The 21739-nt window shown below is 38.6% G+C and overlaps 1 protein-coding gene across 1 annotated transcript; it reads left to right on the forward strand.

Moving 5' to 3' along the window:
* The first annotated feature begins 3514 nt into the window (after nt 1–3514).
* On the forward strand, nt 3515–19283 carry LOC104075848 (protein-glutamine gamma-glutamyltransferase 6-like). Its single transcript, XM_009576505.1, has 13 exons — nt 3515–3521; nt 5492–5665; nt 5867–6106; nt 10489–10607; nt 11396–11524; nt 11680–11860; nt 12100–12235; nt 13867–13970; nt 14062–14304; nt 15730–16047; nt 17044–17207; nt 17952–18076; nt 19133–19283. Exons 1-13 carry the CDS (start codon nt 3515–3517, stop codon nt 19281–19283), a joined length of 2091 nt encoding a protein of 696 aa, XP_009574800.1.
* Nucleotides 19284–21739: the final 2456 nt, after the last annotated feature.

The following is a 21739-nucleotide window of genomic DNA, read 5'->3' on the forward strand; positions in this document are numbered from 1 at the left end:
CATGAAGATATACAATGAATGGTCTGTGTGTGTATAAATTGAACAAAATGTCATAAGAAATCTTGTATAAGAAAACACTGAGAAAATTGGCAAAACAAAAAAAATGTTGATTACCAACATCATATCATTACAATTTTACATTGTAATTTTAAATAAACTGAGGGACAGTTGTTTCTTCATTTATTGTTGTGAGTGTCCATGTTATTAAAAAGAGCATCTTAACTTCTATTCAGAGACTGTTTGTTTGACTTTTGTCTGGTTTTCTTTGGAAATCATTCTTTCTGGCTCCAGATATCTCTGCACAAACATTCATAAACTCATTTTTACACATTCAAAGCCTTATGCAGTGGACTTTCAAAGTGGTGTTTCTCCTTACTGCAACCGTGATACTAGAAAGTAGCCAGGATGAGTTGCACGATTTATGTCATTTAGCTTTGCCTTTTTTGCTGCAAAGTCTGTCCTGACATTTTTCCCTTTTTGGTAAATCACAGTGACTAAATGAGGCATAGGAAATGTTCAAAAGGAATTTGGGTGGTGTCCAATTTGAGAGCCATTTGACAAACACATTTGAGATAATTGCCCAGCTCAACATACATGATATTTTTGCATGCTGGTATTTTGCACTTGCTGAAAGTCTTCTTTGGGAATCAAAGAGAAGGGTAATCTTAAGTCTAAGGGTATTTTAACTTGAGAAGAGTTAGGATTGTGTGTCAGGAAGTCATCTTTCAGAGTTCAAGTTTAGTAAAGCTTACTTAAACCCTTTATGGGAGGATAGGTATGGGCCAAAAGCTGGGCTCCAGGAACAAGTGAACTAGGTGTAGCCCAGTGAGTGACTTGGTTTATGGCCAATAATTGTAGAACAGTAAGTCAGTCTCTGACTGAAAATGATCTGTGTAGATGAAGGGAATGGAAAGTCAAGCTACTGCTCTTTGGAGTAGCTGGGCCAGAAAGCCAGTAAAATCTTCACAAGTGCCTGGAGCTAGCTCTGTGCCCCCACTTCCACCACACAGCACAGGGTACCTGCAACTTGTCACAGGCACTCCTCGCTCTTACATGAGCAGCCCAAGTCAGATTGGCTATAAACTCCTTTTGTCCTTTTAGCCTGCAAAATGGCTTTAGGAGGGCACCTGCAGCCACCTAGTTTTCCACTGCCAGTCACATGATGTCAGTACGAGACCATACGGGACACATAATGAGATGAGCTACAGCGAGGTTGTACAAGTAGCCTGCAGTGGTACTCTCTCTTTTTCTCCTGATGTTCCTCAAGGCTCGCCAGAGCCAAAAGCTCTCATCATGTAGGCCAGTAGAAGTTCAAGCTCAAGCATAGCCTTGGATTTAGAATGTGGATATACACTCTTTTTACATCTCTTGTATGCATGAAAACAACCAGATTATGCTAAAGTGAAGTGAATTGCACTAGCAGAATGAGAGAAGCTTGTAAATGGGACCTCTAGGGGAATTAAAAGGAAGGCAACACCCTTCCCCTGCAATACTTCACATGCACATGAAGTTAATGTGTCTAACTAAATGTGTGCCTACTTGGATACAGACTCACAGAAGGGATTCTGCAGCATTTTTTGTGGAAGTTATACTGATCTCCTCTTTCTAATAAAGAGTAGCAACAATACAAGTGTAAGGCGCAATACGGTTACCCTGAGGATATGATAGTGCAATACTTGAACAATAGACAAAATTACTAAGGAGATGAATGAAATGTTTTTCTCTGAAAGCTAGCAAACTGCACTGCAATTTCAAGGCTCTGAAACAAGGGAAAAGGAGGAACAAAATATTCTGAACCATTTTAGATGATGGGTGGGTGGAATTGAGCTAGGAAAAACACCTGTAACAATGTTAAGTCATTAGTCACTTAGGAACCATGACCGCTGCATTCCAAAGGGATTACAAAAGCAGCTGCTGATGCTTTGCTGTGGTGAAGGTGCAGACTGGCAGGTGCCAGTTTGGGATGTAGGCCAGTCTGAGAGAGAGGTTCTGGTGGCTGGGTGACCACTGCTGTGGGCGTGTCATACAGAGGTAAAGGAGGTGGTTGCAGCCAAGACAGAAAAAGTGTTCTGAGATTTAATTACTTATGTGAGTAGCAAGGAAGAAGAAAGGAAATAGTCATACTCCAGCGGGAGCAATGCGTAACGTCTGAAGCAATCGCTGTAAGTACTGAACGCCTGAACTTAAGAACTGGTCGATGCGGTTTGTCACTAGGGCTGTGTGTGAAGATCAGGGAACATCAGAGGCTTGTGGCTCTTATGGTTTCCAAGGAATATGAATTAAGGAAAAGAGAAAAAGACCAACTAAAGTAGCTCTGAACAGCAATCAAATCCTTTGAGGTGATTCCCGGAACACGTTTTGACAGCCTGAACATCCCAGAAACTTCCAAGAGGAGGAAGGACCTCTGAATTATAATGTAAGTGGAGATACACCATACCAGATATACTGCTGCCAAGTATGAAAAGTTTTAGTGTTTTTCTTTCAGGATAGGGCTAGCATGAATGTCATATAAGTAAGTACTCTTTTAGTTTTCATAGTATCAAAACAAAGTTTCTCGAAAAGGTGCAAGAAGCCAATTTTTTGATAAAATCAACCTTAGAAACAGCTGCTGGAGCTTAATTTCTGCTTCTTTTTCAGATATTTTTCTTTGTAACTTAAAATTCAGACTAATTTATTTTTAAGCCTTTACTGAGTGCTAAAACATCATCAGTGGAGCTGCAGAATCTTAAACAGCTAAATATTTCTCACCACAACAATGTCACTTTATTACCTGTAGACTTTTAAGTGAGGGTACAAAAATAAAAAGAAATATATTCACAGTTGTGAAGATAGACAGGCTTACAGTTTGCACTGATAAAAACTACTCATGGTTAATAGTTTGGGGGTTCTTTTTGAAATAAAACTTTTGCTGAAATAGTAGTATGGAGCTGGCTAACACAACAGGTAAACAGACATTTGTTTCAGGTGGGAGTTTATCATTTCACATAAGTCAGGGGGCATTGGAGATAATTTGAGACCCAAAAAACCCCTCTAAGACCAACTCACAGCTGTTGAACCAAACAGAATTAACATTAACCAATCTGGAAGTTACATAATCAGGAAATGCTCCTTTTTCCTTCATATGGCTTTTATGTCCCACCACACTCCCCGTTTCCTCATCCTTAAAGGTAACTTTTTCATGGCACACCTATTATCCTTTGTAGGAAGTTATTCTTGTCTTGGGATTCAAGAGAACGCATTTCCTCTGAGTAAATAATTCTGGTATCTCCTCCCATAATTACACCCACGTTGAGTAGGAACATTGGCATTAGACATTCATATATTATAGGAACTAGTTAATTCGTTTGACAAGTCTACAGGTGTTAATAACAACTGCTAAGTACCTCTTCCTTCTCTCAAATTTCAGCTGACAGCACGAAAAGATTGCTGGGTTTTTTCTTTTTATGATTAATGTGACTTGGACATCCTTGAAGAACAAAGTAGAAGTTGTATGCAATTCCCATAAGCTGAGGGAATGGCAGGTGAGTTTTGCGTGTCATTTGCTTCCCTTCAGCAGGTACTTTCTTCAGGACTGTCTCCTTAAGATACATGTCCTTGTAGGTATCTGCTCAGATTTCTTATTTGAAGGAAATTTTATATTGTAATTTGTTCTTGCATTTTCATACAAAGTTTTCATTTTCAAATATTTTCAAAGTTTTATAGTTATTATTATTAAGACCTGTTTGAGAATAATTTTTGAGCTAAGCAAAGGATATTTTGGGGGAAAAAAAAGAAAAGAAATTCCCATTGCTTCAAAAGGCACCATGCAGAACTCCATCGAAACCCTTTATTTTTTAAATGCTATTTCAGAGATGTGTTATGCCTTGTATTAACAAAATTAGCGTAATCCATCCTAATGGAGCTGTGAGCATGGAGACTATAGATGGGAATTCAAAGATGTATTAAAACCCTACCAAAGAAAAACAGTAATGACAATATCTCTGCTTTTTAAAGTTTAAAATGAAGATGATTATTGAACTGGGCAATTGCAAAGCAGGGTTCTCTCTTGTTTAATGATGAAACAAACATTTTCAAATCACTTTTTAAAATGTTGCTTTGCAGGGAAAGCAGCAGCCTACTGCAGTTCACTGTTGTCCCAGATAGTCATGCTAAAGATTCTCTTTTTCAGCCCATCAATGCTTATTCACATTACTTCTTTGTGGTCTTAGACTACAAAGAAAAAAATTATTCTTCCTTCAATTTAATTATGGCACTTTTTTGCCTAAATTAGATTTTACTTTTACTTCTTCAAAGATTGTATGTAAATGTTTAAGTATGTAAATGTAAGCTATATTGTTTCACATCTTAGTATTTCGTTGCTATGCTTTATGGTATGAGACAGACTTGGAAGCTTCTTTGAAGATCCCTACCATAATAGTGCATGGTGCCATAGGCCTTAATCCATCCTTTTCATCCCACTCTTTTTTTGGTTATTGTTTTCTTTTGAGTTACCTTTAAAATGGCGGTCATGTCCCCCCATCCTGTCCTCCCTCCCACCTCAACCTCATTGCATTTATGATACTAGCATTAATAAAAGTGATTTGGAAGAATCTTCACCAAGGTACTTGCCCTGAGCATTTGCCAAAATTTGCAATGCAATGCTCCAGGTGTACTCTGTGGAGTCTCGTAGGGCAGATGTAAACACAGAGGACAGTGCCTCTTGGAGCTTCTGAAGACAGTATAACTGCTCAAGTTTGAGCATGGCAACAAAGCATGAACTACAGAAGGGAAAACAATCTTGCAAGGAAGATCACATACACACTCGCTTGCCAAAAGGGTAGTTTAGCATTTAAGGTGGCAAGAGCCACTTTATGGGTTTTAAACCACAGACCATAATAACACTGTGTGTGCAGGAGGACACCTGGTATCAGAGAACTCCAAGCCATCAGAAGTAAGTAATCAGAACTCCTCTAGGACATGAAGGTAGTGCCTATCAGAACAGGAATCCTGTGGTCCAGTTGTCACTTTGGACAGAACTAAATTCAGTCATACTGATTTCTTTGTCAAAAACTCCAACTTATGTCCTCAAATACCTCTTGTTCATTCATATAAGACAGATGATCTCTCACTATGCATCTTTGGCTACTCTAGGCTAAATAGCATCAGGATATAAGCAGGAAAAGTAAGATGTCCTAATAGCCTAAAGTCCAGTAATAAAACAGCATCCAGCACTGTATAGAAAGTATGTAAGTCTTCGGTGTATGACAGCCCTGTAACAAAACCCAAGCAAAAATTTCTATGCTATTTCTATAGAAACTTCTATTTCTAATTAGAATTTCTATTTCTAATTTCTAAATTAATAGACTTAATCAATTTAATAGAGCGTCTGCTTTTTAGTTGTCCTTCCTCCAGTAAAAGATAACTGCTCTTAGCAACCTCATCATGCCACTTACCAGCAAATGACTTCTTTTCATGCTGGCTGCTTCTTCATGTCTTTTCTTCTGTTTTACAGATCTGACACCAACACATATCAGCTGGCAGCCATCAGTAAATGCAGGCACACACCATACTGACAGATATGCCAACACTGAGTTGACTGTGAGGCGAGGACAAGCTTTCACTATTACCCTGTACTTCAACAGACCAAAGCAGACTGGGGAGAGCCTAGCATTTGTCACTGAAATAGGTAACACTCCCTTAGCTTAATCCATGTTCTCATAGAACTGTAATCTTTATCCCTTGTAGTTCTCCCCTTATTCTATTTAGGGATGCAATTTTTCTTCATGTATTTTAATGCTTTCCTCCAGCAATGTGCTCATTTCAAGTGTGAGGTTAATATTGAAACCACACTCTGGAATGGAAACCAACTACCCCTTCTTTCTGGCAGGACCATCCCCCTCAGAATCTCATCGTACAAAGGCTGTATTTAACCTCACTGAGGTGGGGGCAAGTGGCTGGAGTGCTGTCCAAGGACACAGCGAGTCCGGCTATATCAACTTTACAATATCCAGCCCAGCCAATGCTGCCATTGGACGATACAATCTCATTCTCCAGGTAACCTCAGGGAACAAGATCTTCTCCAGATTCCTGGGGCAGTTTGTGTTACTCTTCAACCCTTGGTGCCCAGGTAGGTACCAACGCCTTTGCTCTTGAGCATAACTGACCTATTTGCTTTCATATCTGCACAGTGAGCTTGCTCCCTCAAGCTGTCTCTCTTTGGATCACCAGCGGCAGCAATCTCAGCTACCTGCTCAGAGATTTGGTTTTACTACATTAAAAAGCTGCTGCTGCACGCCCCGCCCCTCCCCCGCCTTTTATCCTAATGGAATGTGCTATACGGGGTGGTATCATAGACTCTTTCTTCAGGACAGAGCAGATCACTTTTTCTGTAGATGAGGGCTGACAGACTTTCATAAGTGCATGTACTTCTCAGAACTCGAAGCAAGCATACAGTCACGTCCTTGACTTGCACTTAAATCAAAGCAAGACTGCTCTTGTAGATGTTAACTGCAAAGACAATAGCTCAACTAACTTTATAAAAACTGATAGAGGGCTAGCGTGAAGAAGATTGGCATTTCCCATGTCTTTCATCATGGGTTGAAAAGGGACATCTCTTGCTGCTCCATTTTTTATTTCTGCAGCCTCAGCATGTTGCAGAAGAAATGCAAATTCCTAAACTCAGATTTTGCAAATATGTGACATCTTAGAAACCTAGATTAGCCTTAAAACGTACCACTCGAGTTAAGGGAGCTCTTAGCCAGCCAAGTGACTAAACAGCTTATAAGAGAAGAGAAAAGTAACCACAATCATCCACTATTTTATTCTGTGACCATATGTTAGTCAAGGGCCACTAACAAATATGTCAAGAGCCAAGATGAAAAAAGCTGCTAATTAGCTCAGCATGTCTTGGAAGACAGAAATAATTATAGAAGTAGGTTCAGGAAACTCAGACTGTCTCTGCATAGACAGTCCTGAGGAAAAAACCTTCCCAGAACCCCCTGAAAGATCACTTGTGGTGTAACGTCTAGTTGATGGAAACCACACTTCAGGGACTGAAATATTTGACAGCTCCTGAATGGGAATACCAGAGTAGCAGTGGTACTCATGAGACCAGACAAATTGTTCTCAGATGAAAATTGAGAAAAATTAAGCTGCGCCATTCCAGTTTAAAACTAATAATTTTGCAGAAGACCCCTCCAGATTTATCAGATGATGCAATGACCACTGCCAAACAAAAGGGAGTATCCTTAAAGTAGGATGCTGCTGAATAAGATTCTGCAGAGTGGAATAGCTCCCTGATCTTGACAAATAGGAACAGATTCAGTTTGAGGGTATGTTACTGCTATTGGAAGTGTCATAGCAGAAAGGAAATAGAAAATTTATTTTCTCAGCAAAGGATAAATGGCAGATCTGGTCTGTAGATATGGTTCCACATGGGAAGTTATTCATTAATCTGGAAAAGACAGGAATTAATTCATAAACTGTAATATCAGTAAAGAACTACTTAAAGGAAACAGTCAGGACTGGAAATGAAAGGAAAACCACTGAGTTGGAGAAAAGCTACTAGTGAATCCTTAAGCGTCATCTGAAAAAGCACTCTGATCAAGTGGTTCATTACCGACTTTGATGTGCTAACATTAAGCAGCATTGTCCATACACAGATGGGCTGGGATAGCGTATAGAAATAACTGGCTGACCTTAGAGACTGCAGTAGTTGAGAAAGGATAAGATATAATAATACAAAATAAAAGACCATACATTTAGGGAGGAATAACAATAATTTCACTGGCAGACTGGAAATCATGCTGGAAATCATGAAGAATGTGGAAGTACTTGCTAATCAGAGAATGAGAACCACAGTGAAATGGCCCTGAAAGAGGCAAATGCAATCTTAAATTGTATAAGAGGAAACAGTTACTCAGATTTAAATATTAATGCCATTGTATGAGGTGATGAGATCTCATTTGGAATTTTATTTCAGTTAATCTTTCCTGAACAGGAATTATGAATTAGAACATGTTCAGTGAAGGGTTACTAGGATAACCAAACACATGAAAAGACTTTTGGACAAGAGAAAATTTCTAGTTTAGCAAGCCGAAAGCAATTAGTTTCACAGGTCGTACACAGAATACAGAATTTGGACCCAGAAAATACTGATCTTACCATAATGGTAACAAACCAATAAGCTTATTAATTCACTAACATATTTGTTTCAAGCCTGTGGATAAAACAAAAGTGATGTTTTAACATTAATAAAATCTCTTAAGGACATTTAAAGAGAAATCCAAGATACTTGCAAGCCAGCCTCTGATAATGATGCATTATGTCCTAATGCTATTGAAGGAATGTACAATTAACTACTAGAATAAAGAGTGCTAATAATGAATTAAATGAATGGTCATACACCGCTTATCTATAGCTCACAAGTGAACACGTCAATCGTAAAGCTTTCGGGATAAAAGGATATGTATGTTTGAGAATTTTGTAGAATGTATCTTTTTCCCTAGATGTCTGATACTTGCCACTTGATTCTGTGGCAAAGATTGTATGAAGAAATTACTAGAAGTATATGTTAGAAAGCGTACTTACATATTGATTAAAAACTATCAATAGAAATTTACATTCTGCTTGTTTCTCACTCTGCCAGCATAAACTTTACCTTCAGAATGAGAGAACAGAATATATAAAAATGTTGTATTTTTGTATTAAAAGGAATTAATTTAACAAGTGATTAGGTCTATAGTGGTCTGTCTTTCTATAACTGTCAAAAAAGAGGACAATCGTGGCTGATTGAGGTTTTTTTTCTCCTTGTATGCTGAGAGTAACAGAAGAACGGGTTGTTACTATTTAGTCATACTTGAAATGTAGATATTTGTTGTGGTGTGGCTTTTTTTTCCTCCTTTTAAACTAATGTTAATTTTGCTCCGAGTTATTCGTAGAATAGTGTTATTATAAAAAAAAAAGTCTAGAGCCATTCAAAGAACTGGCTCTAGAATTATAATTGAGAGCATATAAACCTTAGAAAAAAGATGTTCTTCAAGTGATTATAGAAGGACATTTAGATTGCTCAGAATCAAAATCTCATAGGGCTAGAAGGATCTTAGGAAGTTATCTAGTCCCACACCATGCTCTAAGGCAGGTTCAGTTTAGCACTTAGGTTATTCCTGACAGATCTTGAATTCCTTCTTAATGATCAGCCATTAGGGAAGCTTCAGTACCTCCCCCAGCAATTCACTCTAATAAAACACTAGCCTTTCCCTTAGAATTTTTTCCTATTAACTAACCAAATCTTTTTTGCTTTGATTTCAGCATATAACTTCTCATCCTACATACGATAGACACCAAGAACAGATTTTCTCCCGCCCTGCCCCATCCTCTTCACAAGAATTTCTGGAATTGATTACCATGCTTGCTCCATTCCTCACCCCCCTTTTTCTTCTACATTAAATAATTCTGAGTTAATTAACAAGTTATATTTTCTTCATAAATTTATATTTTCAGGATTGCTGACCATTCCCAGTGCTCCTCTCACTCTTTGCAGCTGGTCCACACCTTGAAGTGCTGCAGCATCTGGAGCTGCACACAGTTGTCTAGGCCCATGCTGGCCCAAAAGCTTGAGAATCAACAATAATGATATTATTTAAAAAAAAAAGTGTGGACAGCTACCACAAAAATAGACTTATATCATGCGATATAATTTTTAAAATAAATTACACAATCTTTTTATTTGCAGGAAGGGAAGGATGGGAAGTTCCTATAGGAAGGTAAAGAAGTTGATTCAATAAAATAGAAAAGCTGATTTTTATATGTATTTCCTGAAATCCTGAAGCTTTCAGAAAATAATTTTAAACGTTATGAAATTAAACACAGAGCTGAGTAGATATTGCTACCTAAAGAGTTATCAAAACAACCTAAACGTCTGTGGGAAGCCAATGCTTTCATAGCAGCTACATACTGTGCCATAGATTAGGGAAACCAATGAGTAACAATGAAATCAAAGTGAATGGTTGAGCAGGCTATCCTAATAACATTCCTCATAGCACTTTGGATCAAGCAAGTAGAGATCTTAATTTAGAAATCTTAAAACAGGATGAACACGACTGGAAAACAGAGAAAAACGTCATCTGTGTGATTCTTTTCGAATGTCTATTCGACTTCTAATTACCCTGAGAAAGCAGAAAAATCCAGTGAGCTAGCCTGGACTCTTCTCCATCTTCCTCACAAAAATACAATGTACAGATGGGAGACATTTAGATAATACAAAAAGGCTATACTAAAATTAGGGAAAAAAGTTAAAAGTAATATAACATGGATTTCTGCTCCCCCTCTCCCCCCCAGGCCATACACAATATCAGGCATTTTCACTGAACTGTAGATGTTCAGGGAGCTATAACAATGCGTTTTCCAAATAGTAGTTTTCCCCTTGCTAAATCAAGATAAAATGTTTTTGAAAGGTTGCGAGTATTCTCAGCTTTAAGTATAAAAAAGCATGTCCATCTTGGTTTTCAGGTGATGCTGTCTACATCGCTAATGAAAATGAGAGACAAGAATACGTTCTAAATGAAAATGGAATAATCTTTGTGGGCAATGCAAAGTACATTGAAGCAAGAGGATGGTACTATGGACAGGTAAGCCATAAGGAATTAACTTGGGCTCTTGTTCTGTCTCCAATAGCATTTTCTCTTATAATTATTTGCCTGTCTGATAGGTATGCCTATTTATATGAAAACTGCACAAACCTGGCTAGCCTTACTTGTGGTCTGTTCACTGTGTGCCTAATCGAACTGTGGTGTAAGAGATGGCTTAGCGTAACACTGCAGCTAGGACTGACTTCTACATGTGCTTGAAGCTCATGGTACAAGTGTGGACTTCATCTGTGACCAAAGCATCCACAGTACAAGTGACAATATACTCGTGTGGCTCCAACACACCCGCTATTTCTGTAATGCAGTTACAATGGGCCAGAACTGACATTGACATAGAATCATAGACTGGTTTGGGTTGGAAGGGACCTTTAAAGATTATTTAGTCCAACCTCCCTGCAATAAGCAGGGACATCTTCAACTAGATCAGGTTGCTCAAAGCCCCATCCGACCTGACCTTGAATGTTTCCAGGGATATAACTGAAGAGAATCTAATAACTGCAGTCAGAATGAGCTTGGCAGTTTTAGTTTTACTGCAGTCATCTCTTCTGATGGCAGAAGGCATCCTGCCAGATTTTTGCTTTATTTAGTTAGCTCTGTCTTTAGCCAGTATTGCAGTGTGAACTGCGCACTGCACACTACTGTCTTTGTGCCTCACTGTCCCTATCCCCTTTGGGCTGGAATATCTTAGAAAGGAGGAACTGCAGTAGAATCTCCTCTAATTCTGTTTGTGAAACTATATTTTCTTAAAAATTTATCTTACCTGATCGCAGTTTCAAGATGATCTTCTGAACATCTGTCTCACCATGCTTGATCTAAGCCTGTACTATCGTCAGGACCCAGCCATTGATGTAGCCCGAAGAGGAGATCCTAAATATGTGGGCCGAGTAATCAGTTCTATGGTAAGAAACGGACAACTTAATCTGAATTCCACATGCTTAAGCAAAAAGCTTAACACTGACACTCAGCCACCTGCACCATAAGCAATATAATTAACTAGCTATGGTGCATTACACACAATTGATTTTGTGCATTCTGTCCATTGGCCTATTTTTAGATCAATGGAAATGATAATGATAACGGAGTTCTCCTGGGAAAGTGGCAAGGAAGTTTCCATTCACATGAGAATCCATCCAGATGGGATGGCAGTGTGGTAATCCTCCAGAAATGGCGTGAGGACAACTACAAGCCTGTTCAGTATGGCCAGTGCTGGGTTTTTGCAGGCGTGATGTGTACAGGTAAGCTTTAAGAATAGAAGACTGTGGTGAAATGGAGGCATTTGTGACCTCTGGTTATCAAAACTACAAAGCAATTAATTCTACAAGAGGAACAGTGCTCTGAAGACTGCAAATGCTGAAGAATCACAAAATATTTAGACGCTTAACTTTGTTTCTCAGACATTTGTAATCATTGAACTAAAGCTGTGTGTTGTTTTTTGTTTGTGTTTGTTTTGTTTTGTTTTTTAAACCTCTTTCAGTTCTGAGGTGCTTGGGGATTCCAACTCGTTTGGTTTCAAATTTTAACTCTGCCCATGATGTGGATAGAAACCTAAGTATTGATAAGTACTATGACAGCTCTGGAAAGAGTCTTAATATCGGCAAGGATTCCACGTGGTAAATATAATTTTTTGCATCTCACCAATAATTAGAGAGAGGATTTATGAGACTTAAACATGAACACTAGTAGTACAAAAGCAACTGAGTGGACAAAATTTAATACAAATATCTAAATTAATACACTAGACATCCATTTGTAAAGAAAACATACTTCATGGTTTTGAGATAACAGTTACCTCAAACAACCAACCAGCCCAATTTTTTTGCAGTCCCTGGCCTCAAACAAGTTGCAACTTTCTTTAAAAAGTATGTTTACATTGACAATGTACCAGTTCCCAAGGCTCTTCTAATTATTGACACCTAACCAGTCTGTTCCTGATAATGCAGCTACGTACCTTCCATGCTCTTAACTGGTTTACTGCTGCCATAACTTTCTCTCATCACCTATCCAAAGCCTGTGTTTCTCAGCTTGGCCTGTCATCTTCCCCATGTAGATGGGAGCCTCCCCAAGAAGTTTTCCAGCACTTCCCTTTGTGGGAGCTGAAAAAGAGAGAACAATCCCAACACTCTCCAGACTTGGTTATTGGACACTGTAGCCCAGTGCTATAAACTGCAAGTGATCCTTGATCACCAATCAAACCCCAAAATTTGAGTAGCCAAAGAAACATGATATTCTTTAAATAATACCATTTTATACTTCAGTTGCCCTCCAGTTTTAAAATCTCTACTCTGCAGCCACTTCACTTTTCAGAAAGTGAACTAACTAGGCCCAAGGGTATATCATATAGCTCAACGTCTCTGTGCACGCTAGGCTTCGCCAAAAGTATTATAATCTTTATCAAGATTATCAAAAATTATCATCTTTACTTAGCCTGCTTCATTTCCCTGAGTGTATATGGTTAAAGGATATGGGAAGTCTTTCACCTCTCAACTTCCTTAAAAGTATTAGCCTCTGAATAAAACTCAGCCAACAAATCTTCTTTTCTGGGTCCTTCTGTGACCTACATTTTACTAATCTTCCATGCTATCCTTTCCTTTTGGAGTTTGTGGAACTCATTACCACTGGATGCTGTTGAAAACAAAGCTATAAAGAGTTTTTAAACAGGACAAAAGAGATTCACAGAGAATCAGATGACTAATGACCATTAAACCCAGTGGTCTCAATGTAAAGAGTAATTCGGAAAGTCCCTAACTCTCTGACTGCAAGAAATCGTAGACTTATCAGGGGAAGGGTTATTCTATTCATGTGCTGTTCTCATCTCTTTTCTAAACATCTGCTGCTGCAAACGACTATAGATGGACTATTAGACTTTATGAGCATTTTATCTGACCCAGTATAGCTATTTTTAGTTTCTATTTAAACAAAGCATTTCCCACATTTGAAGGTTACTGAACCCAATCACCAAGTGTTGCCTATATCTAAGGCTTAAATCTTCCACTTACAGTTCATATTGCTCCCAAAGCAAGCTGCTGACATCTGTATTCTCTCCCTCCCTGCCCTGAGGTCTACACCTCAAAAGCAGGCAGTAAATCTATCCTTTGAAAGAGGTAGTGAGTTGCTGTAACTAGACAGCTTGTGTCACATCTTAAGAGAATCTTTAAAAAACAAAATTCCCTACTCCTTTCAAATTGGAAGTTTGTATGACTCTTTATTACTATGCTTTCTAGACATTTTTCTTTGTCCCCAGGGATTATCACGTCTGGAACGAAAGCTGGTTCATTCGCCCAGACCTGGGAACATCATACAATGGATGGCAAGTTTTAGATGCGACTCCACAAGAACAAAGCAAAGGTAACAGTATAAGTTCTTAGCATGACTTAAAATTCCTTCTCCACACTGAGCACGACTAATAAAGTTTGACATGTTTTTTTTCGTGTTTTAGGATTATTTCAGTGTGGCCCTGCATCTGTCATAGCCATCAAAGAAGGTGATGTAGACTTGGATTACGACACCTTATTTGTGTATACGGAGGTGAATGCCGATTGCAACAGATGGATTGTATACAACGATGGAACTAAGAAAAGAGTTTATTGTGATACTGAAATAATTGGCAGGTTTATCAGCACCAAAGCTGTGGGCAGCAATTCCCGTGTGGATGTCACCTATAATTACAAATATCCAGAAGGTAAAGGAATTATCAAATTATCTCCTTGTTATCGCAATTATCTCCTACTGAATTCTTGGTGCTAGGAAGCTAGGATGGGTAACCTATTTTGTTTGAGCATGTCTCCCCTTCCTTCAGAAAATATTTCTGCCCGTGTTCTCAGACTACTTTCTTAATACAATGGCTATTATATTTCTGGTTTTGTGTTTTTAGTAGTTTCCTTATGAAGACACAACACAAAATATACTTTAGTCCCTTATACAGAAGTACAAAATGTAATATATACACAAAACAGGGCTATAAAATACATTTTACTATCCAAGGCAGACAAACCCTCAAGCTGTCATACCAAAAACTCTTAAAACCCATCATGTATCATGAACTGTGCACAGGTCTGTAGTATGGGAAGTTACAGATTAATAAGTACTAGTTTGCCGGCGTGTCTGGCAGAGGGAGTGGCGCAACAATCAAACCACTAATCCAAAACCTTAAACTCCAGTCCTCTAACACTAGACATCCATCTCCCATATGACCTCATGCTCAGTCTCTCTCAGCAAATAAGTTCTTTCTTGCTGTGTCCATTCCAACTCCTCATCTTTCTTCTTGAAGATCCCATTACATCCCGCAAGAGGAGTGACTCACTCAGTCTCCCTCTCTGACTGTATAAATTCACCGAGTTAGGCTCTCTTGTGCTTCTGCTCTGACATCCAGCCATCAGCCACCCAGCCATTCAGTTGTTATGTGTTTGCACTCCTGGTGGACTCAGTCTCCACATTATTGGATTCTGGAAACGGAACTACTAGGAAACAGTAAAGGGACTAAGTGCCGTTCATCTGTACTTAATAAAACAAAGCAGCAAAGGTTAAGAACTGCATAGCCATATGTTTGCAGGAATATTTTAATTTTCCCTCAAAAACTTGATACCTATGTCTTTCCATCTTTTTTAAATTTAGGGTTACAGATTTCATATAATAGTTTGCCTAATGTTTGTGGCTCAAAGTCTTTAAAAAAAAAAAAAAAGAGGAAGATGTATTTCACTTTTTTTAAAGTTTGCCATTCAGAATCAGTGGCCATATTTCAATACTTCACTTCTCAAGGTTTTAGTGCAACCATATTTAACACAGAGGCTGGTTATCATCAAATTAGCAAAGTAACACTTATCACACTACTGCGTATTATGACCAAAGAAAAAGAAATCTTGCATCCTAACAAATACAAATGCATCATATTTCCTTTTAGTGACTTATTCACCTTATTACAGTATGTTTATTACTTTCCTGTGAAAAACCTGAACAGAGGCCTAATAAAAATATGGGGAACTTTTAGGTATTGCATGTTTATGGGTAATGCAGAGCTGACACCCTATATCATTCTGAAAGCCTTTACACAGAGAAGATGCAAAGGCAACAAAAGTGTGAATTATACTTGGTTCTCTCCTTTGACCAGGTTCTTCTGAGGAAAGACGAGTTTATAAAAAGGCCTTGGCCAAGATATTTGGATCAAACGTCACAGAAGGACACACAGAATCTCCAGATGAAAGACCTTCAGAGCCACTTAGAAACCCTGGGATCTCTGGGAAATTCAAGCTGGCTGAACCTCCAGTGTTTGGCAAAGACATTACCCTAATCTTAATTCTCAATAACCTATCTTTCGACCACAAGACTGTGAAGGTGGACATGAGTGCGTCAACCATCCTGTACACAAGGAGAGCAGTGGCAGAGATCCTGAAGGCAACCACTTCTGTGGATCTTGGTTCTAAACAAGGTAACTTTTAATGTCCCTAAGGAGCCAGCATAGCCCTCTTCTTAGCCACATGAAGGCAACTGGAAGGAAGAAACATCAGTATCATATCTATATCAGCCTTGTAGTGCATCTACTTGTTCCATCTCGTCATAGCATTGTTTATGACTACATTTTACAAGATTTTTTTTTCCTCTGAAAACTTTCACGAGTTCAACCAGGAATTGAAAGTCTCATGAAATCTTATATAGAAGGCTACATTCATATTATAGCTCCAGAAACAACACTACATATATATATGTGTATGTGTGTGTATACATAGATATATATGTGTGTCTGGGTCTGTCTGTCTGTGGTGATTATTACATGTATAGGAACACATCTTACTCTTTTAACAAATAAAAAAAGTCTGATGTATGCTTTCTGGCACTCAACAGGCAACACTAACAGAAATTAACTAGGACAAAGGTTAAAAGTTACAGTGAAACTCTCTGTCTCTCTTCCGAAGAGTCAAGGCTATTAAAAATATTATAGAGATCTTTTTCATCCCCAGGGGCTACAAAGATAAACATTTTTTCCATACACAGCAGAAAAGTTGTAGGACTACAATAAGCAGCTGACCAGGTCATTTGCAAAGGATCTCTGTGAAACTTGACCCAAACCTTCTTCTTGACTGAGGTCAAGACAAATAGGATATAAGGAGGGAACAGATTAGAATGGTTATACCTCTAATTATAAGAAATACAAAGGGACAGAAATCCAGTGAAATGCAGATAGCAGATTCCCTCAGTTTCAGGCCAAAATCCTCCATTCAAAACTGTAAGGGTCAAATGAGTTAAAGTAGAAAAGGATCACCCGAAGAGGGAAATACACAACCAGTCTCACAAGGAAGAAATATAAAGAGACTCCAGCTGTCTTATCTTCTGTTCTCTTTAATAATTTGAAAACCCCTCACATTAACTCTTTTCATTAGCATTCTTTGAGAATGTAATGGTTTCTAAATATATGTCTGAATTTCAGGGAAACATATCCGGATAAAGATCCCTTATTCTTATTATGGAAAATATCTGACTACTGACAAAAGGATCCAAGTTACTGCTTTGTGTGAAGTCATGCACATGCATGGGATGAAGTTGCTGGTGGAGAAGACAATCATTTTAGAGGACACAAACATTATCATTAAGGTAAACAATTCTCTCCCTAATGTCCTGAACAGACAAAAAGAACTAAAGAGTCTTTCTGGAGCTCAGATCTTAAGATGAGAATTTGGGGATAAATGCATTAATTTAGGCTGGAATTTCAGATGTTGCTTCAAAATTCTACCTGCTTAAATTGAGAAAATAAGCATGCGAGAGACCAATTTTGATTCTTTGCCTGAATCTAGCCCCTGTTCTTCAGAACAGCTCTGTAACCTTCTCTCTTTCCCAGTCACATGCCACTGCTTTATGTTCACAGAACTTGTTTTCATTTCATATGTATTCTAGTTATTGGCAAGTGCTTGTGTTGCCTTTAAACAACTTTGCTTACTCCCAAAATACAGACTTAAACCCTCAATTCTAATCTATGTTGGGGCCAGTTTGTATTGTTTTAACGCTTTAATCCTAATCAATGATGTGCCAAAAAAAAAAAGCCACTCAGCAACCCAAAGATCAGACAAGTTTAATGAGATGTGTCTGTATAGTTAGGGCTCTATTTCATTGAAATTGTGCACAAAATACTGCATACGGCTTGACAGCACTATTTAGCTAATCCAAATCCAGCTTCAAGTATTAGGAAAGGCATACCAACTGTCAGTTAAATTTCACTGATCCTACCAATATCTCACTCATCCTCAAATACAAGAGATGTTCTGCTTACAGTTCAATTGAAGTCTGACTCCAGAGAAGTATAAAACAGTGAATGATCAGAAATGTGTGGTTGTCATTTAGATTCCTCGGCGGGTTGTAGTGAACAAAGCTGTTACTCTAGAGATCTCATATGCCAATCCCCTCCCTGAACCTGTGAACCGCTGTGTACTACTAGTGACTTTGATGAATCAACAGGTCAAGATACAGTAAGTGAAAGCTACTGTAGCATTTACTCAGTGCTTCTAACGTAACCAATAGCATGTCTAGTTTCTCAATAAGAAAAAATCATGGTTGAGTTGTCTTTTTCATATTTTCTACTTACGAAAATAAAAATGCCACCAAATATATATTGAGATACTATTTCTCAGTCATGTTTTTTTTTCCTCCCCATGTAGGAACTTCTTTAACAACTAAAAACTGCTAACATCCTTCCTTCCTGAGAAAGCAAACGGGCATGTCAAATTCTTTTGACTCTCTGATATTTCTTCTACATCTCGGCTTTGTGTTTCTATTTTTATATACAGTACCCTAATACTACAAAAATAAGTCTGAGCTAAAGCAAACAAATAAGACACTGCCATACCTCCCCTTGTTTCAGCCCAAACAAGAAGTTGATGTGTTCTCCTTTAAAGTAGGAGAAAATCATGCCTTTTCAAAACACAAGAGCAAAATGTTCTATTACTTTTTTCTTTTCCTCTGGACTCTTCTGCTTTATGGATTGACTCAGTGTTGAGTAGTTCATATTTCCTAAAGCTTGTTTTATTATAAAACAGCCTGACTTGCTGTGGCTCTGGAAATATTTGGACATAATCATAAAAATATGGAAAACATTATTCCAGTGAAAGACTAAGGCAATTTAGGCCAAAAGGAGACACAAAACAAAGCACTCTGGCCATTAGAAAAATCGTATTATTGCCAAAATGGATATGAACCAGGCACCAGACAGAACGCTGACCTTTGACATCAGACTTTTCCTATTCTGAGTTTGTGTTGACTATTCAAACTTATACCCAGCCCTAACATGGAGGCATGACGTAGCATGTCTCATTTCCATCAGTCTATTCAAGAGTAAATTAAGTACTATCTTTTCTCATTTATTAGTCTACACAAAGCCTCAAACCCTAAGTAATTCTCAAAACCCAATTCTCAAGTAACTGTTTGTGCCCTAGCTATCATGCAGTTCTGCTGCTTGGGAATCTCAAGGAAAGACAATGCAAGCCTGAATTAATTGATTTCCCCCCCCCCCCCTCCTTTTTTTTCAGTCTGGCACGACTGGCACCGAGGGAGAGATCAAAAATTCATTTTGAATTCACACCTCGCAGGACTGGGCCCTTACAGCTGCAAGTAGACTTCTCTTGTGACAAATTTTCGCATGTTAAGGGATTTGTAACCATTGCAGTAGCACCTGCATAATATGACGGAATCAATCTCCTATTTCAGGATTAACATGGCAAGACACATTCTCCTCTTTATAGGGACAGAGATGACAGCAAGAAACTTTCCACAAAAGTTGGTCACCTCTTACACTGCAATAGAATCAAGTCTCCTGCTTTCGCAATGCTTAATTATTTAGTCTCTAATTGTGTTTCTTTTTTTTTGTCCTCTTGTCTAGAAAAATGAAGCCCCTTCCTTGTAGAAGTAGTTTCACTGTTTTACCAACTCTCATTGTGTTAAGCTCCTGGTTTTGACTTTTCCATCAGATAATTAATACAGTCTCTTTGTGACCACATTCTAATTGTCAGCAATAAATAAAAACTATTCATATAACTGTATTCTTTTGTGATGAATTGTACATTCCATGGAAATATTATGAGAAATCACAAGATTGAGGAAAGCTCTTTTTCCTTCATTTCACAAGCTTCTTACCTAAAAAAGTAGAACATTTCCTCCATTGTTCATTTAATTTCTGTATTTTGCGATGCCTATAACTCTGTGAATGGGGAAGAAAAAAGCCTATGAAGGCTGGAAAAAGCAACATTTGGGGTCCATGACAACAATATTTCTGTAGCCAGTGGGCATAGGCCTGTCACAGAGTGGACAACACATGTACATATTCAAATCAGTGACTTAATTCCTACATAATGTGACAGAGTCCCGAGCACCATGAAGCACGGGGAGACTTGCATTAATATGGAAGTCCAGCAACCCAAGGTAAGTAACGCTTTTTGCCCAGCAGCGTAAGGTCACTGGAGAGAAGGAGCAGATTTGTCTTCAAACCTTCCCAATGGGACTCATTCACAGGCAGCCCCCACTCCACACCTCTGTCACAGTGTCTGCACACAGATGCCTCTTCTGCGAGTTCCCAATCCTAACGTTGCCAGGCACCAGGTCTCACCTGAAGCGCACTTTCAAGTAGCCCTAAGGATTCTCTATTACTGCAGGCAATGTAGCCTCTCCAGGGACTGCTATGAAAGCTAATGACTGACAGGGCACGGTAACTGCCTGGCCACACTTCAGAAGCAGGGCGTGGGGCAATAATGGTGTACAAACAGCTCTGCCAAGCCTGAAGATTTAGATTTGCGGTCCAACTTACAAAATGCTTAAAGCAGAATTAATAAAGCCAGAATTCTGAACCACAGAGCTGTCAGGATATGGACGTCTTTGTCTGATAGGTGATAATATTTCGGAGAGTCTGACACATCCAGACATCATCACAAATTCTTACTGAAAAAAATACACAAGAAACCATAATAAAACTTCAGATTCCTTTTTTAAAAATAAATTTAAGCTGCAGGTAATTAATTTGCCTTTTTGGTTGCTGGCAATCTTGATATGAATGCGGAAACAAAACAGCAACAGACAAAAAAAGACGCAATGTAGAAGTGTAGAGTTAGGGAAAATAAGGGATCACCCCTTCTCCCCTTACACTCCTTGCTCCTCAGTCACAGTCCATTGACAGTTCAGAACAGCGTGCAACCTCCTCTCGGGACAAATTGGCAGGGCATGTTTCTAGGTAAGTTGTGACACAGGATGAGGGAGGAGAGAGCATGAGGGAGCTTCAAGAGTGGAGAAGAGAGTGTCTGTAATTAGAGCGGGCAGGGCTCACACCAGAAGAACAGCTCTGTAGCTTCCTCCAGGGCCCAAGTCAAGACGCCATGCCAAATAGCTACAGAGAAACTATGTACATGTATTATGAATGCCAAACTATAAAGAAAAATTATTAAAAGCAGAGGCAGCCATTAAACAGTCCTCTGTACTTAACAGAAATCCCTGATGCACAGGTGACTGCGTAACAATGCCCTCTCAGTGGGATGTATTGCTTCTTATATAAGAAATGCGTATTATAGGTAATCATGTCAGGAACAGATAATGAGAATATCACAACTCTGTATGCTTTCAAGAAAGTATGAATTATATGCAGTTATGTGAAAGATCTTCAGGCAGACCTGCCTTAAAAAAAAAAAAAAAGTCGTTTATGCTATGCAAAGTCATGATGCTAGTGAGTGACAGTAACACTAACATATTACAAATCTACTTAGATCACTCCATGTCCCATACATCCATATTGTACGACATGTATGTTTGTCTATACCTGCCCTCTGTACACACAGTCTCCAAAAAACTAAACCGACACAAACCAAACCATCCAAAATTAAGTTTCTTCTGTCTACTTAAGACCGTGTTTCCTTCATTAGATGCAATTTGGCGTGTTTTCCTCTCTTAGAAGTTAAGACACCAGGATACTGTTTACCATCTTTCCTCAGACATTCACCAGTTTTAAATAAGCATAATTAGATTCAAGGTTGCACAATTAAAGCAATCATAAGTAGATGCTCACGTAGGACATTGCTACAAAAACAGTAACTAGCAACCACAGGCCACACCCAGTTTGTATAAACTCTAGCTTATGTAGTGAAGTCAAGAGACCT

This window comes from Fulmarus glacialis, unplaced genomic scaffold (genome assembly GCF_000690835.1).
Source record: "Fulmarus glacialis isolate BGI_N327 unplaced genomic scaffold, ASM69083v1 scaffold4294, whole genome shotgun sequence".
Classification (NCBI taxonomy): domain Eukaryota; kingdom Metazoa; phylum Chordata; class Aves; order Procellariiformes; family Procellariidae; genus Fulmarus; species Fulmarus glacialis.